General features: G+C 52.3%; 1 protein-coding gene across 8 annotated transcripts in view; it reads right to left on the bottom strand.

Moving 5' to 3' along the window:
- Window positions 1-10847: 10847 nt before the first annotated feature.
- LOC130042730 (GTPase-activating protein and VPS9 domain-containing protein 1) overlaps window positions 10848-17751 on the bottom strand; it is a 53785-nt gene continuing 46881 nt past the window's right edge. For all 8 annotated transcript variants that reach the window (XM_056134913.1, XM_056134916.1, XM_056134914.1 and 5 more), the window contains 3 exons: window positions 16753-16825; window positions 14926-15123; window positions 10848-11581 (listed from right to left, as the gene is read on the bottom strand). In XM_056134913.1, coding sequence (XP_055990888.1) covers window positions 11441-11581; window positions 14926-15123; window positions 16753-16825 — 412 coding nt within the window. In that variant the 3' untranslated portion in view covers window positions 10848-11440. The remainder of the gene's footprint in view (window positions 11582-14925; window positions 15124-16752; window positions 16826-17751) is intronic.

The following is a 17751-nucleotide window of genomic DNA, read 5'->3' as shown; positions in this document are numbered from 1 at the left end:
GATTTGTATGTTTTAGAAGCCATAGGGAGCACAGAAACACATCTCGCAGCCCGCCAGGCCCCCCGCGGGGAGCCCTGGGAAATGGGGTGTTTTACCAAGAGGCCTCCCAGGGAAGGGGCCCAGGAAACGAAAACAACCTCTGTGAGTTCAAGGTCATGAGGGGAAGAGCAGGGGCAGCCCCGTCACCTGCAGCTCCAGATGGGTGACAACGGGCAGGAACACAAGGCAGGCTCTTACGCTCGGCTGCATTCATCCCAACCGCTCAGTCGCCTGTTCCCCGTGGGGAAACTGAGGCTTGGGGAAACTAAGAGTTCTCCAGCCGCTGTGGCTTATCCCCTCCCTGCTTCCGGCTGGCGCCAGGAAGGGGAGCAGGCTGTTCTTCCACTTCCTGGCTCAGGGCCTTCCTAGAAATGGAAGCTTGGAGCAAAGGCAGGGGGCCGGGACTGCCACTATCTCGCAGAAGGTGAGGCCCGGGACTGCTGGCTCTGGCCCCTGCCCCCGCCAGTTCTGGGGCTCACCCAGTGGGTGCTGAGAAGGAGGAAAGGAAGCCCCAACACCCATCCCGTCCATGAAAAGCGCTTTGTGAGTTAGGAAAACACTGCCAATGCCTCCAATTTATTAATGATAATAAGTAACCCTTGGGCCTGCCAGAGCTTTGCCAGGGGAGAAGGCAGTGAGCTGTTGGTGATCGCTTAGGGACTCAGACAAGGGATGTGTGTGTGTGTGTGTGTGTGTGTGTGTGTGTGTGTGTGCGCGCGCGCGCGCGCGCGCGCATGCGCGTGCAGGGAAGGGAGTTGTTATCATTGTGTGCCCTGGAAAACCCCACAGTGTCCAGTAAGTTGGTCTCCCTGTCCTGGAAGGCGCCTGAGCCCCCAGAGATGATGTGGACGGAGGCCCTGGCCGCTTCAGTGCTGGCCAGTGGGTTGCGTGGACCAGCTGTGTGTGCCAGGCCTGTGCCAGGCCACGTATAGCAGGCTCTGTGCTGGCCACCAGGCATGGCAGTGGCTACGGCTTTTCTTCCGGGGCTGTTTGGGGAGTGTGGAGACACTGTGTGTGGACAAGGGCAGGGGAGAGGGGGAGAAGGATGCGGGTCACAGAACTGAGTTCTAGAATGGCCACACAGCAGGCCATATCCCAGTCCTCCCAGGAGGCCCCGGCCAGGCCAGCACCCACCTCACCCAGAGACCCCCGGGGCTGGCAATGCTGCTGGCGGGCCGTGGGAACCTGGAGAAAGCAGATCTGGGGCGTTTCCGGAGCCGTGCAGCTGTGTCCTGTTTAATCACAGACTGCAAATTGAAAGGAGGGAAGGCAGTGCTGCCTCTTTGAATCTCCCCCAGGCCCTGTTTAATGAATAAATAGGCATGATTTGTAATTAGCTTATCCATTGTGCGAAGCTTCTAGAGCACCTGAAGTGAGTTAAACATGCCCCCTGCAATCTTGTCGACAATATTAATTCGCTCTGCAAACCTCTTCCTCCTGGTCCGTGCGCGCGACCACCACTGCCAGATCGAGAAACGGGGCCTCTGCTGCCAAGGCAAGACCCATGCTCGCCCGCCTGCGGCCTCCGAGGTGAGGTCTGGATGCTCCACGTTCTGTTCACTTGCATCAGCAAACCCCAGATAACCCACGAAACCCAAGCAGCCTGGTCCAGCAGAACTGAAGTTCCCCGCTGCCGCCGAAGGGAGGAGCCTCCCAGAGCCTCACGGGGGTGCCCCCCACACACGCACACCTTGAGCTGGGGCCCTGCATCCTCCCCAACCTGGCCCTGGTGCAAGCTGCTCGAAGGGTCGCGTGGTGACCCCCACCGTTGCCGCCTGCAGTCACTGGTTCCCGCCGAGCTCGCAAGCCTCTCGGAGCACTGATCCTGGAATCAGGCTGTTATCAACGGGGCTGCCCGGGTTGTGCAGCGTGTGGCAGCTGCTAGAACTCTGAGCCCCATATTTCCCCACCCGGATGTTGGGGGAGGCCCCCAAGCCTGGGTAACGGGCAACTCCCTGAAAGCTCCCAGCGAAGGGGCTTCTGCTCCCCTTTATCCTGGAAGCACTGTGTGTGGGACCAAGGCCGCCACCACCCACCTCCCCTGCACCCTCATCTCCTGCGCCCTGATGGTTCTCGGGGGTCTATGCTGGGGCCCCATATCCCGCCTGGACCCACCTTGGAGGAAGCAAAGGTGACCCCTTGGGTGGGTGGGGCCCAACTCTCCTTGCGGTGGCCGTGACGGGGGACGAGCCAGGGCATGTGGAGGGGCCATGGGGGACATTCTAGTGCATCCCCACTGATGCCTGCGGGGTCCCTGGGGTCCCTGGGAGTGGGGGAATCTCTCCAGGGCTCCCCTGTATGCCAGGATGAGGGAAGTGAGGGGCCATGGGGCACCGGTCTCTACACTGGGGTGTCTCGAGGTCTTCCCCCTCTGGGCACCCCACACTGCAGGAGGCCAATCTGCAGAGCAGCACATGGCACTCAGAGCAAACCTCCTGAGGGAGGGACTTGGGAACCTTCTAGAACCTCTGAGGGAGGTTGCTTCTGCAGCTGGGTGAGTTCAGATAAGCCACATCCCAATGCCGAGTTCCTCTGTAAAACGGGACCCTGGCCCAGAAGGCCAGGAGGAGTCTGGGGGCACATGTGAAGCCCAGAACAGGTACTGCTGCCTCAGCCTCCTGGAGGGCGGGGGCAGTGCCCGAGCCCGCAGGACTGTGACTGGGGGCCGTTGTCTTCGTACGGTGGGGGTGACGCCTGTCTCCTGCAAAGTGGGGGTGACACCCTTATTCGTGGCTGCTCGAGAAAGCCACTCAGGGGCCACTGCACAGCAGGGAGAGGCCTGTGTGCTTGTATCTGCAGCCGGAGACAGAGGTCCTGGGGTGTTCTGCTGAGAGGGCCTGCAGGGGGCTGGGAGAGACGCGGCTGTGCCCAGAGCCGCCCTGCACTCAAGGGCCTCCGGCTGCCAGCTGTTCCTATTGTCGGCCACCAGGTGTCACCCAAGGAACAGCAACACCAGGGCCTGGGCAGGAAGTGGCCCAGGGACCTCGGATCCCAGGGAAGTGTCCCTCCTTGGCGGGTCCCCCGGCCCGAACCTAGGAGGGACCCAGGCCAGAGCCTAGTGCTGCATCTGGAGTTGCTGCCCATTGAGCACGCCCCCAGGGCACCCCAGGTTTGAAGACCCCCCTAAACTGATGAGTACAGTGAGGGAATGACCTTCCTTCACAGAAGATTCCACCTTTGCTGCAGATTGGGGTGGAGGAGGGGACACTTCCTCTTAGTGCGACCAGGGCCACCATGGAAGGCACTTGGTGGGGTTCCCCCAGCCCTTGCTGGTCAGTGGACAGTCACACTGGCATGTCTGGCCCGGGGGCGGGGGACCTGACAACTGCAATGTGAAGAGAGAGAAAGTGTTTCGACCCAGTTCTAGCTCCCTGTCCCTACCCCAGGGCAGCCTGTGACAGTGGGACCCTGGGCAGTGAGCCCCCAAGGCTGGAATGGCACCTCAGAATTTGGGGGCCCAGGTGGGGGTGAATGAGACACAGCCAAGCATGTGCTGGAGCTGGACAGGCCAGTGTCCTGGACCTGCCCCCGCCTCAGTGATCAACCCCAAGTCCCCCGACCCCGCTGGCCTGGACTGGGAGCAGGGATGGGGGGGGCCGTCACCCCTGACACCGCCAACTCTGAGTTGGGAGGCGCTGTGTGGGAAACAGCCTCTCCTGCCCCGGGCGTGGGGCCCTGCAGTGAGCAGCGGAAAAGCCCCCACTAGTAAGTGTACCCAGTGGGGACCCCAGGCAAGGGCGTGAGCCCAGCATCCCAGAAGAGCTCCTGCACTTCCTCACGTACCCGCACCTGCAAACATTTGGTTTGGGGGCTACACCTGGTGGTGCTCAGGGCTTACTCCTGGCTCGGCACTCAGGGGTCACTCCTGGTGGGCTCAGGGAACCCTATGGGGTGCTGGGGATCCAAACTAGGCCAGCGCCCTGCCCGCTCTGCTCCTTCTCCAGCCCTATACCTACAAACATTGGGGGAGACCCATTTGGGTGGTGATGGGGGGGTGTTTATGATCCTCAAGGAGTAACAGGCTCCAGGGAGCTCCCTGCTTAGCGAGGAGTCCCAGGGCTGAGGGGGAAGCAGAGCACAGTGGGGCCAGGAGGTCAGGGATGCCTTTGAAGCCAGAGGTCTAGAGTCCTGTGGGAGTACAGGTGAGTCTGAGTGGCCGGAACAAAGCTGGAGGGAGAGGCGGGGAGAGAAGTGTAGAGGTGGAGGGAGAGGGAAGGACAGCGTGTAAGCAGAGGTGGGGGGAGAGGGGCAGTGTGTAAGCAGAGGTGGGGGGAGAGCATGTAAACAGAGGTGGGGGAAGAGGGAAGGACAGGAAGCAGAGGTGGAGGGAGAGGGGAACTTCAGGCATTGGAGGATTGTGCTGGTGGTGCTGGGGACTGAACTCGGGGCCTCGCGGGTGCTGGGCAAACGCTCTTACCTCTTGAGCTGCCTCCCCATCTCCGTGATCTCAGAGGAAGCTCTAAGCTTTCTCCTGAGGAGGAGCCACATTCCAGAAACTTTTGAGGGCTGGATGACAGGAGAGAGGCAGAGAGGGGCCTCGGGTGCTGATGGGGATGGGGGGGCAGTATGGGCGTGAGAATGGGACGCCCAGAGGTCAGAAGGGTGCAGTTGGTCAGTGGCTTCCTGGCAGGAGCACTGCAGCAGAGAGTGGCCAGGGAGCCCTGGAGAAATGACATCTGTGCTCAGGGCCAAGCGCCCAGCGCCGCTGCCCTGGGGCCACCTGCCAGCTGAGGTGACCAGGTGTTGGTTTGGGCTCCAGCTGCAGTGGTCTGGGCCAGCGCCTCTATTGGGCGCTGCTGTGTCTGTCCCCTTCCACACTCGCACAGGAGCAGGACGGGACTGTGCAGACCCACAGACAAGTCCAGGATTGGAAGGAGGCATAGAGGGCCCAGAACCCCCAAGTTGCTGGGGGCTTTTCAAGTCGCCCCTTGCCACCAGAATGGGCAGTGGACAGTACTGAGAGGACCATCCCAGGCCATGAAGTATGTCTGAGGAAGTACAACACCCTTACAGAGAAAACCAACAGCGGAAACCAAACAAGAGCCAATTTCTGGCCGCTGAGCTGAGGCGGGGCTTCCCAGAGGGATGGGGGAGGGGGCGAATAAATCCAGACAGGGGGTCGGCGGTACTGAGGCTGGAACTGGGCTTTGGGAAACAGAGTCTAAATTGTTCATTTCCTTAAAAAAGTATTTGTGATTGGGGCTGGAGCGATAGTATAGCGGGGAGGGCATTTGCCTTGCATGCAGCCAACCTGGGTTCCATCCCTGGCATCCCATCTAGTTCCCGAGCACCACCAGGAGTGATTCCGGAGTGCAGAGCCAGGAGTAACCCCTGAGCTTCACCAGGTGTGACTCCCCCCAAATTTTAATCTTTTGTTTTTGGGTCACTCAGCTATGCCCAGGACTTCCTCCTGGCTCTGCACTCAGGGATCACTCCTGGTGGTGCCTGGGGGACCATATCGACTGTCAGAAATTGAACCTGGATTGGCCGCCAAGCAAATTCTTTAACAGCTCTATGATCTCTCTGGGCCCCTCATTTTTTGTTTTTGTTTTTGTGCCACATCCGTTCTACCCAGGGGCCATACCTAGTGATGCCAGGATTCAAACTGGGGCCACAGCTGCATGCCCGTAGGTACCCAAGCCTTTGTACTATCGTGCCAGCCCCTACACTGTTCATTTTCAACAATGCACACCAGAGGGTCCGGGAAACAGATACCCAGGCATGGACAAAGAAACAGCCCAAACCCCAGCATCATTGGGGCCCGTGGCCCGGAGACCACATCACCAGCTCGAGCACCAACCACCGGATATTACCAGAGTTGCCCCAGAACCTCCTGAACACTACCTGGGACTCTCCCCCACCTCCCAAAATAGATGCACACCTGAAACATTACATTTAATGCAATGTTATTTCAAGGGGTGGGGGAAGTGACCCAGCAGGAAATCTAGGCTCTCTGGGGAAATGTGTGTGGGGGTGGGGGGGTCACACCTGCCCTTGCTGTGACCCCTCTCTTCCTCTTAGCTCACTCCCAGCTTGCAGCCCTGCCTGTCACCATCACTGCCACCAGGGAAAGAGAACAGGGGTGGCAGGTGATGGAGTTGGTGAGGGAGGTGGCTCCGGAAAGGACGAGACCCATGAGGACTAAGGAACAGAAATAAGAGGTGGGGGCAGCAGGGCAGGCCGATGTCCCCTGGGGGGCGCTGACACCAATGCTGTTACTTCACATGCAGCATTATCATCAGTGGGAGAAGGGACAGCCATTTAAAGAGCTGAAAGAGGGGTCGGCAAGTGCAGGGGTGAGGCCCCTGCCTCGCACAGAGCCGACTCTGCTTCAGTTCCAGCACCAGCACTTCCTGGTCCCCCAGGCACCCCCTGGTATGGCACCAAAGTGAGACAAAGAAGTTTCTGGTTCTATCTCCTGTGAGTTTTGATTTCCCAAAGGGAGCACCAGCTCAGCCTGGGAAACCCTTGGTTCCTGGGGACTTAGCGTGCCAACTTTTGGTTTGCTTCTGAGCCAAACCCAGCAATGTTCAGGGTTTCCTCCTGGCTCTGTGCTCAGAGGGATCACTTATTGGTGGGTACAGGGGATAATATGGGGAGCCAGGGATTGAACCCGAGTTGGTCACATGTAAGGGCAAGTGATGTAACTGCTGTACTATCACTCCGGCCCCTTAGTGGACCAATTTGGGACTTCGCTGACCAGAGATCATAATCCACCTGGTCAGAGTGAGTTGAGTCTGATTCCTTGCTTGGATCACCAGGAATTGATACAAAGGCTTGATGTGTATAAATCAACAGCCCCCCACACAAAAGTGTCGTCCAAGGTACAAATTCGGAGGCTAAGAAAGCGGTTAAGTGAAAATTTTCTATTTAAAAAAAATCACATTGAATACTCTTTTCATGGGAGCATAACATTTAATGTTTCCGGCCAGCAATCTGCTCAATTCCTGCTTAACAGAAATGAAACCATCCTGGTCTTCACACCCATCGCCTACAACAAGTTAGCGACTTGGAATCGAGAGCTGTTTCCAGGTGAGCACAAACGCGGGACAGGTTTCTGGGTCCCCACAACCAGCCACTCCCGAGCCTCTGAGGGAGTTTCAACAGCATCTCTACACTCATTTTGGTCCACTAAATGGATTCTCCTTTTAGGCAAGGACAAAAGCAGAAGCTCCTCCACCACCAAACCTTTGAGCAGAGGCAGGCTGCCAGCCCAGAGGAGCCTGACTCGGGGGCCACGACATAGAAGGTCTTGCAAATAACACAGCCCCCAGAATGCTCGGTGTCCCGGGAAAGAGCGGGCAGACAGGTACCAGCGGAGTGCAAGTCCAAGAGCAATCCCAGCTGGCAAGAAAAGCTGACTTCCATTTCCAGTTCCAGGCAAGCCCCTAGCGTTAATTTTAATACTGAGCGGACTGAATGGAACTGAGCCCGAGACAACTATTGATGTTTCCCTTCTGCTTCTGAACCAAGTGGGGCGAGGGGGGCGTGGACTGTGAGCCTGCCTCTGTGACAAGGGTCCCCTGTCTGGCGGCAAGTGCCCTGAGCTGAAAAGATGAAGGGAGGCACACTGGTTGCCATCAATAGGACTTTGGCCCTCGGAAGAAAGACTGGGTCAGGCAAGAGCTAAGTGGCCTCTGGTCTAGTCGTAACCATGGGATCATTCTTGTTCCCTCCTGCCCTGCACTCCACTGACACCCTTGAATGTTCAGATGGGAATGTTCAGATGGCAAGTGTGGATTCACAGAGAACTCAAGTCCTCTCTGAGCAGTCAGAGAAATCTCAAGTGCTTCTGAATAGCAGAGAGGCTGGAAACAAAAATGCCAGTGGATGAGCCGCTGTCCCTCTTTAATCCGTTTCACAGGAGGAGCTTGTTCCTCGTCTCGTCCTGGGAAGCACACTGGCAGATGGAGCAGCTCCTGTGCGGGATGGTGCAAACTCATTCACGGGGGCTTCGAGCAGGGGAGAGGGTGGCGGAGTGGCGGACTCGTGCAGGGTAGTTCTCACGGCACCTGCGGTCACCCAAGCAGAGACGTCCTTCCCCTGGACAGAACCTTGGCCGACTGCAGGCCTGAGGTGCATGCTGCAGCCGCACAGACCCAGAGCTCACCTGCAACAGAGCCAATGCCACTTCCCTTTCCCCAAGAGTTTTCCAGAGTAATTAATAGAGCTACTTCTTACCTAGAGTCTACAATATATTAAGGGATTCTGAATCTGGCAACGTTCTCTAGCATTTTGGCATTCAAAATATCTCAAATAACATCTTCACTGTTAATCTACTTGCTAAAAATTATTCGCGCTTTAAGAAGACCAATCCCCTCCCACCCCCCACCCCAGGTTATGGCAATTATTACAGAAGAAATCCACTAGCCTTAGATGGAATAGAAAGAGGGCAGAGAGAGACTTTTTCTTAAAGACGAGAAGCAGGAATCACGCAGTGGGCTGGGGAGCTGGCCCATGCAGGCAGCACCCCTATTCCAAGTGCCCAGTTTTTGGCTCCTACTTCCCTTTCCCACCCAACCACGTCTGAGAGAGGCCTCTAAGGCCCTGCCCATTCCAAACCTCCAGTGGCCCTTCCCTTGGCCCGCAATGAAATTCTCTCCACACATGCACGAGGAACGGGATGGGTCTGCCCTGAGCCCCAGACCCTGGGGGCTGGGTTTCTGCTCCCTGACTGAGGCAACTCAGGGACATGGAGACTGAAGGTTTATACTAAACAAAGGCTTCCTGGACACAAGGATAGCAAAGCCATGCATCACACCTAATTTTGATCGTTCACAAAGCCTAATTCTTTCTAGGGTATATAAAGAAGGCTTTCATAAGCAGGTTTTGAGAAAAAAAAAAGCAAAAGCAAAAGAACACAGTAACTGTGGCTGAGAATTGACTGGGAACAGGAACTGTTTGGGCAAACCCAGGCTTCTTAGTAATTTTACAAGGAAAGGCCGTCATTGATCTGTAATGCTCTTTCTTAGCTTTCTCTGGAAACTATCAGAAAAAAGCAAGTTCACTTTCCATGAGAGGCACTGAGGCTGTTCAAGTCTCAGTCACCCGAGTGATGCCTTCCCCATTTAACATTCACTGTCTTTCCAAATTCCTTGTCATAATTCGAGGCTCCTGAGTGTCTCCTATGGTGATTTTGTACTTCTGCTCGAATGTATAAGGTGAAGTACTAGGAGCACGTGCAGGAAGAAATAGAGAGTAATCACTCCTCTTTCCTGCAAGAGAAAATCAAATGACTCCCCTCTCCCTGCTGCCACAGAGGTAGTTCTCACTTGCTGCATTTAGAAACCAGCCCTGTGATAAAATCCTGTTCCAAAATCAAACCGGAGATGGTTGCTGCACCAACCCTGCTCCTGCCAGGGTTTCCGAGGGAAAATGAGTTCCCCGAGCCCACTGCACTGTGCTTCCTAAAACAGCACCTGAGTCCACTCCAAGCCCTCAGGCCCGTGACCCTGATGCCACCTCCTACTTCCAAGGTAACCCTGCACCTTATCCCCCAGAGAAGACAGCCCATGGCAGTGTCCATCCTCATGTTTATTTCCATAGCGATAACTCAGCAACCGTGGGACAGCAAAGAACTCTCCTTCCCTTCCAAGCTGAATCCCCAAACAATGAACTTCCACTGTCCCCAGGCTTCTATTGATTTAACATCTACTAAGTCAGATGCCCAAGTGAACGGGTTCCCTCTAGGTTTCAGAAGACAGTTTGCCTGTCTGGGGAGTATTCACGACGGGCTCCAATTCCTAAACCCAGTCATGCGACAGCTCACGAGGCACATGACCCGCACGCGGATGCCTTGACCCTACATTCAAGAGAGATGTTTTTCCTGGTGTCTGGATTCTGATCTCTCCTTAAAAGGCGGAAACCACATCCCACACTCCGATGCAACTCAAAGTGTCTGAAAACCAAGGAATGAGAAGAGGGGAGCAGAAGGAACCCGGGATGCATAGGTGCCAGGTGCCAGGGCAGGCAGGGAGAACACGGCCGCTGTGCTGGCTGGTCAAGGCCGATGTCCCTGAGGCCAGCAACAAGGAAGTCAAGGACGGGGCTGAGTTTGTTATAAAAGAAGCCACACGGGTTTAGGAAACGTACAAAATGAACGAGCCAGTGACGGCGTCTGTACAAAACTTGTGCTTAACGCTTTGGTGTGTCTCCTTGGCCAATTTGTCAGCCACCAAAGCCCATTCCTGATTATCAACATACAATCAAACCAAAATATTGAAATACATACTTTTTTTTTTTCATAAGAGAGAAATAAAGGCACAGAAACCTGCCAAAATAGATTCCCCCCTCCCCCGCGTAAGAATAGTATGCTTGATTAAAATAGTTTATCACTAGTAAAACTTGTATCACTTGAGCAGACAATACAAATTTGTTTTTTAAAAAATGACATTCACTGAATTCTGGGTCTGTGCATTCAATGTGAATAATCAAAATATATATTACAATTAATGGTCTGTAAAGATTTCTATTGGGGTTTTCTACAACATATTTGTATCTCAGATGAGCAGTACCATACTAAAGTCTTAGGAATCAGCTGCTCCTTTTTGTAATGTCTGGAAATTCAGTCTCTCTCTTCCTGTAAGCTCAAAGATATCCAAGGTAAGCAACGTCTAAGGGACTTTTAACATTCTGTGACTCCTATACCCCCATCATAGGCAGCCCTGTGCACTGAACTCCACACCTAGGAAACTCAATCCACTGTATCACACTCTAAGGAATACTGGTTATTCTTCTGGTGGGTTTGCTTTTAAGCTCAGCTTAAATTTTGTCAAGGAAACCATTTCACAAGAGGGTCCATCACAACCTACAATCCGCAATATTCCTTATTTATTAGAATCTGAAGATGTCCATATTACATCAAATATAAATATATATTATATTTACATTTCCTTCTTAGCTTTCCAATTTAGGTGAGTGTATTTATAGATAATGCCACTAACATCATCTCTATTCTAATCCTCAGTGCAACTGGCATTTTCCTTCCATTAGATGCAGATACGATCAGCCAGCATCTGAAAAGAGGTGTTCTATCCTTTTTTAAAAAATAAAAATCAAGTCTAGTTATTCATTAACGTAGATCTAAGAATTTTCTACAAGATTTTTTTTGTTTTGTTTTGTTAGTATTTCAAAATACCTGAAAAATGTGGTCCCTTTTTGCAGGATTAGGTCTCTACTTGGGGACAAGAAAATAAAATATGCAACTCAGAAAGGAACAGAGCCCAAAGGAAAGAGAACCTGCTTGTTAGCTCATTAATCTGTTTAGTAAAGATCTGTTGGAAATGTCTGAATGCTGTACAGTATCATACACGAGCGAGCTTCAGCCTCCCGTAGCTGGTATATCCTCTCAGACGGCCCCGGCCCCACAGTCTGGAGCTGCCTCCGCGGCCCTGGCACTGGGTCACTTGCGGTCATCGATGGTTTTAATGAACTCTACTGCTGCCGTGAACTGCATCCACCAATAGGACTCCTCTCCGGAAAGACAGCTGGCATAGAAGCTGCTGATATACTGAACCGTAGACAGCAAACAAGGCGGGTTTGCCTAGAGAAGTGAAAAACGGAAACAGAAGGGTATACTCAGATGTACAACTCTGACTGGGGGGGGGGGGGGGGGGGGTAGGGGTGGGGGGGGGGGAGAATCACTGAAAAACGGAAACAGAAGGGTATACTCAGATGTACAACTCTGACTGGGGGGGGGGAGAGAATCACTGAACATTTTTTAAAGGTTTTTTTACAAAAGAGAAACCAGTCCTTTTAAGGAGAAACCCAACCATCTTTTCTGGAAGTCATCTGCAAAGTCACTAAGTTACTATGAGTGACAATAGTACCTGGGTACTTAACACTGTTGGTCCTTAAAGAATCTGAAAATCCCAGTGGCTTTGATTTTCAACATCCCAGGATCATTGAATGTTATATAAGGACATAAATGCTATTGGCAAAGTACTTTATATCCTGTTAGAGAGTACAAAGAGGACAGTGGAAAAAAGTGAAAATTCCAGAAAAGGTAAAAAGGTCATTTGCTTTCTCACCTGCTCCAAATAGAAAGGACACCAGAGCCTGAAGCAGGCAGGAGGCCTGCCGAGGCCTGTCCCTTAGGATGCCCTTAGCCTGGCTCCGAGTGGGGTTAGAGGTATCCCACTTGGAAGAGTATAAGGCAAACAGGAGTGTGGTTGAACCCAGGTTCAATCCCAGCATCCCATACGGTCCCCTGAGCACCACCAGGAGTAATTCCTGAGCACTGCCAGGTGTGTTCTAAACACCATTTTAAAAAAAAAAGAGGAAACTTTCATTTTTTTAAGTGAAAAATGTATGAGAGGCCAGCATTTAAAAAACAAGGAACTGGTTTTTAACAGTACCTTGGGCTCGCTCTTCAAGCTGTTCTCCCCTGAACATGTATCTCGTTTGCTTGTCTATTTTTTCCACTCTGGAAAAAATCTCTATTGAACACAGATTTCCTCTTTTTTTCTCCTCTCACATCTTTCTAAGCAAGTTTCCTTCAATTAAACTACCATGCAATCTTGCCAGCAGAGAAATGGCCAGAATGACATCTCCAAAAGTACACAACGCCACCAAATCTTCCCAGAGAGACTGGTTGATACTGACAACTCTGGGGCCTTCTGGAAATGAGGGTGGGCGGGGTCCCCTTCTCTGCCCGCAGCCCCAGTGGACGGAAGCCACACCCCACTTTTTCGCCCAGCTCCACAACTGAACTGAATCATAATGCCAAGTATGCCAAGTGCCCAAACTGTTCCAGCTCTACAGCTCCTGGGCCAACTGACACCTCAGAACTTCTTAGTACCGTCAGCCAAGTGGGATCACAGCAAATCAGATGGGAAGTTGCGTAGAAGCCCACCACGCTCAGCGCGCCTGAACAACAATACGGAAGGCTCAGCCAGCACCAACCAGCACTGTAGCTCCTCAGCAAGTGGCTTTTCGTGACATCACTGGGAGATATAACAATGACCACAACTTGATTCTTACTGAGATACTGTGATAATTTCATTTGCCTCTGTGCTGTAACAAACAATATAGCACTGTAGCACTGTCCTCCTGTTGTTCATCAATTCGCTTGAGCGGGCACCAGTAATGTCTCCATTGTGAGACTTGTTGTTACTGTTTTTGGAATGTCGAATGCGGGGAGTTTGCCAAGCTCTGCTGTGTAGGAGGGATACTCCCGGTAGCTTGCCCGGCTCTCCGAGAGGTAAGGAGGGATTGAACCCAGGTCGGCCGCGTGCAAGGCAAATGTCCTACCCGCTGTGCTATCGCTCCAGCCCGTAACAAACAATATGAAATAAATTTGTTTGTGCCTGTAGGGGGGCAGACTGGGACGGTTGATGGGAAACATTTCTGGAGGGAACATCACACTGGTTGGTAGGACTGGTGCTGGAACACCGACGGCCTGAAACAACTGTATTGTGGGCAACTTGGTAAATCATGGTATTAAACTATCTTGCTTCAATTAAAAAAAAAAGATTAAAGAAATGAAAGTAAAAATATGGTACAGGGCCAGGGAGATGGTTCAAAGGGGGGGACTTTTTCTTCTATGTTCCCCTAACCAGGAACATCAAACCTAAGCAGAACCAATTTCTGCATGTGCTGGCAGGCAGGAGCCCCGGGTTCAATCCCTGACACTCCACGGTCTCCTGAACACAACTGGGAGCGACCTCAAAGCACTGTTAAGTGTGGCCCCAACATCACCAAGTCCCCCTAAAAGAAAACCGAAGAACCTGTCTAACTTCATTGTCTCACTCAATAATAATCATATACCGAACCGCAACCAAGAACTCCAGGCACTTTTATTTGGTTTTTGGATTGTATTTTTTGTTTGTTTTTTGTTTCAGGGCCACACTCAGGTGCTCAGGAAAGTATACATGGTGCCTGGTATAGAACTGGGCTTGACCAGAATCTGGAAAAAACCTGGGTGCCCGAGAACAGATGACTGGTTAAAGAAACTTTGGTACATTTACACAATGGAGAACTATGTAGCTGTTAGAAAAGACGAAGTCATGAAATTTACATACAAGTGGTACCTACATGGAAAGTATCATGTTAAGCAAAATGACTCAGAAAGAAAGGGATAGACATAGAAAGATTGCATTCATCTGGGGAACATAAAGTAACAAAATAGGAGACTAACACCCAAGAATAGCAGAGATTAGTACCAGGAATTTTACTCCATGGCTTGGAGGCCAACCACACATGCTAGGGGAAAAGGGAGCTCAGATAGAGAAGGGAAAACCAAATAAAGGGTCCGTTGGGAGGACCCTCCCAGGATGGGAGAAGCATGCTGAAAGTAGACTATAGACCAAACATGATTGTCACCCATTGCCTCTTTTGCAAACCACAACACCCAGTAAGAAAGAGAGAACAAAAGGGAATGCCCTGCCACAGAGGCAGGGTGGGATGGGGGGAAGAGGGGTTAGAGGGATACTGGGATCCATGGTGGTGGGAAATGGGTACTGGTGGAGGGATGGGTATTTGATCATTGTATAATTGAAACCCAAGCACAAAAATCTGTAAGTCTACAACTGTACCTCATGATGTCTCGCTAATAAAAATAAAGAAAAAAAAAAAAAGAACTGGGCTTGACTGTGTGGCCACAAGCACGGCAGCGACTTAGCCCCGGTACTATCTAATATCTCATCTCTCCAGCCCTCCCAGCACTGTTTTATCAACAGGGAGGCTCGTCGAGGAATTCAGGCCTCCCATTCTTCCTTCTGAGACCCGAACTTCTGGACAGAACAAAACCTGCCACCAGACACTTTCCTCCCGAGTGACACAAAGCTGGAGACTGGCAAGGAGGCCACCGTCCTAATTTCCCGTGCAGCCAGTGTCACCTGCTCAGTGTGCGAACATACCCTCTGAGTAGGGGCGTGGGGGGCCCACCTTGATTAACACGAAGACCAGCACAGGGACGAAGTCATCAGCTCCAGGGACGGAGTCCTCGTTGGCCAGGCTCAGGAGGTTCATGATGGTGGAGCACATTCTCAGGATGCACTGCACTTTGTCCCGGGGCGTCTTGTAAGCACTGATGGTCCGGATTTCTGCCTGTGCAGATGGCCATGGGGCCTCCCGGAGATAAACCTGAGAACACACACATGTGAGAACGTGAGGGCAAGACAGCGCCAACTCGGCGGGCTCTGAGAGCAGGGCCTGGGAACAGGCTGCCACCTTTTTCCATCTACAGTAAAATCAGATGAGGACCCCTCCTCCACCCACCATTTCAGACTAAAATGGATTAAATTTTAAACTTAATTTGCTTTGCATTTTAAAATAAAGTGACCCAGGGTTCAGAGAGATAGTACAGTCAGTAGGGCAGCTGCCTTGCATGGAGCCGACCCGAGTTTGATCCCCGGCATCCCATATGGTCCCCGAGTACCACCAAGAGTAAATTCTGAGTGCAGAGTCAGTAGCAAGCCCTGAGCAACAGCTGGTATGGCCCACAAAAACAAAAGTAAATTAAATTAAGCAAAGTGACCCAGGTACCCATCAATAAGGGCATACAACCGCACCACAAGAACATATATGACAAGGAACCTAGAACTCATAAAATTTCAAACAATTTAGCTTTCTCATATAGGTGGATTCTGTTACTAGTCAATTCTAAAGGTACAAATGAGTTCCCTTTAGGGGAAAACAATCTATAAATTAATATATATCTTCATTGCAGTAGTTCTCAAAATAACACATTAAAAACATCAAATATTTATGCACTAGTTCCATTAGTAGGGAAATTACCAGGAAGTTCAAATAGCCGAAAATTTTTCTTTTCATTTTTTTGGTGGGGGGGGAGGGTGTTGGGTGTGGGGGGTGAGCAGAGGGAGTTTTAGCCACATCCAGCAGTGCTCATGGGTTCCTCCTGGCTAGGCACTCATCACTCCTGGTGAGTTCAGGGGACTATATGGGGTACCAGGGATAGAACCCAGGTCAGCCACAAGCTACACCAAGGCTCTGTTACCCCTCCTTTCTCACCTGGGAAGAGCTGTGGAGCAGGTAGAATTGCGGTCATGGGCTGGGGACATGGCTCAGAGAGCCGCAGAGGACGTCGTGCCTAAGGCCTATCCCCGGCACAGCCCGGCTCCAGAGTGCCAGCCTGACCCTGGGGCCCCCAGCATGCTGTGAACCAGGTGGTGCTGGTCGCTGAGCGTCAGCAGGAGTGACCCTAGGGGCCCTCCATGCGTCGTGCCACCAGTGACCACGGCCACTCCACAGGCACATCAGCAATACTGTCCACACTCTTAGGGATACCACCAGAGCCCTTCATCAAACAGAACGCAGCGAGGGCTCCCCGCATCCCCGCATTCAGCCCCTTCTCCTGGCCGAGGAGACTCAGCTCTCAGAGGGACTCCAAGATGCTGCCGTTACACACTCACAGGCAAGCATCACCAAAGGGGTTTACAATTTCTGTGCTCTCTGTCACTGCATATGGCCACCCAAATACACCAGCATATGTCCTGAGAACGGACGGGTGTGACCCAAAACAAACAAACAAAAATCAACAGGTAAAATAAAGGGGAGGGCAAAGGAGGTGGACGGCAAATAAACTGTATGTTCACACGTTCGTTTATGAATCTGCACAACTGAAACCACCGTGATATTAAAATCTTCTAGGCTTCAGAAAAAATATTTCTGTGTTGTTCTCATGGAAGATGAGTCACATGCACAGAGAAGCCTCTTTCAACTAATAACCCACTCGCGTTCTGGAAACCTCACCTCTGGTATCTGGAGCGCTCTGTGATTTGCAGTCACGACTTTAGACAATCGCTGAATGTGCTCATGAAGAACCCTGAAATCCCCCCAAAAAAACAGGCACATAAATACAGATTTCAGAAACAAAGATAGACAAATGGGATCTTTTTATTTTCCCGGAACTTTTAAAACTGGTTTATTTCAAGGTAGAGAGTAACGTGACAGTTACGACTACCGTGCACCCAAGCAGTCTCTGAGTCACCACCTGCTCAAACAAGTTGCGTGGGGAGAGCAGGAAGCCAAGAGACCGCCTGACACACAGACTAGTAAGGAAAGAAGCAGACGGGGGAAAGCTCACTGGCCGAGCCAGACAGCAATGCCCTGAGCACAGCTGGGAGCAACCCCCCAGCACAAAACCAGGAGTAGCAAGTGAGCACCGCTGTGATCTAAAGAAATCCAGGAACCAATGAATCAAATCCATCAGTGGAACGCTCTTTGTTTTCAGCAGCTGAGAGGAAGCAGAAGGAGTGAAAACCAGACAGCCGAGGTCACAGAGTCCAGAGAGAAGAGACTCTCCTGGCTCCGTCCCAGAGGCACCTGGAGGGCAGTGTTAGGCTCTCTCGGCAGGAATGCCGGCAGGAGAGCAGACTACCCTCCCATCCAGAACGCGGCACTCCCGCAAGCACACAGGGGGAAGCCAGAGACGGCTGTTCTGAAGAGGCACCACGCCACCTCAGGAACAGAGTGGGGTCGGAAGTCGGAAAGACGCTGAGAGCCCGAAGCAGGGAGGGTCCCCAGCCCGCAGGCGCTCTCCACACAGCCCGAGCGCCTCCCAGGGGCTCCCAGGTCGGAAATACCCACAGGGTTCCTTGAGAAGGAAACACGCGAGTCAACAGCTGGATGATTTGGGGCAGGAAGGAGGAAAGTGAGGCAGCAAAATAAAAACAAAACTCCAGCATCTTCTCAAAGGCTGAGGGATATGCCCCACCCCGCACAGGATCGCGGTCCCATGTGAGCACGTGA

Source organism: Sorex fumeus, unplaced genomic scaffold, assembly GCF_029834395.1.
Source record: "Sorex fumeus unplaced genomic scaffold, SorFum_2.1 ptg000109l, whole genome shotgun sequence".
Taxonomy (NCBI): domain Eukaryota; kingdom Metazoa; phylum Chordata; class Mammalia; order Eulipotyphla; family Soricidae; genus Sorex; species Sorex fumeus.
This window is presented reverse-complemented; position numbering and strand designations above follow the sequence as displayed.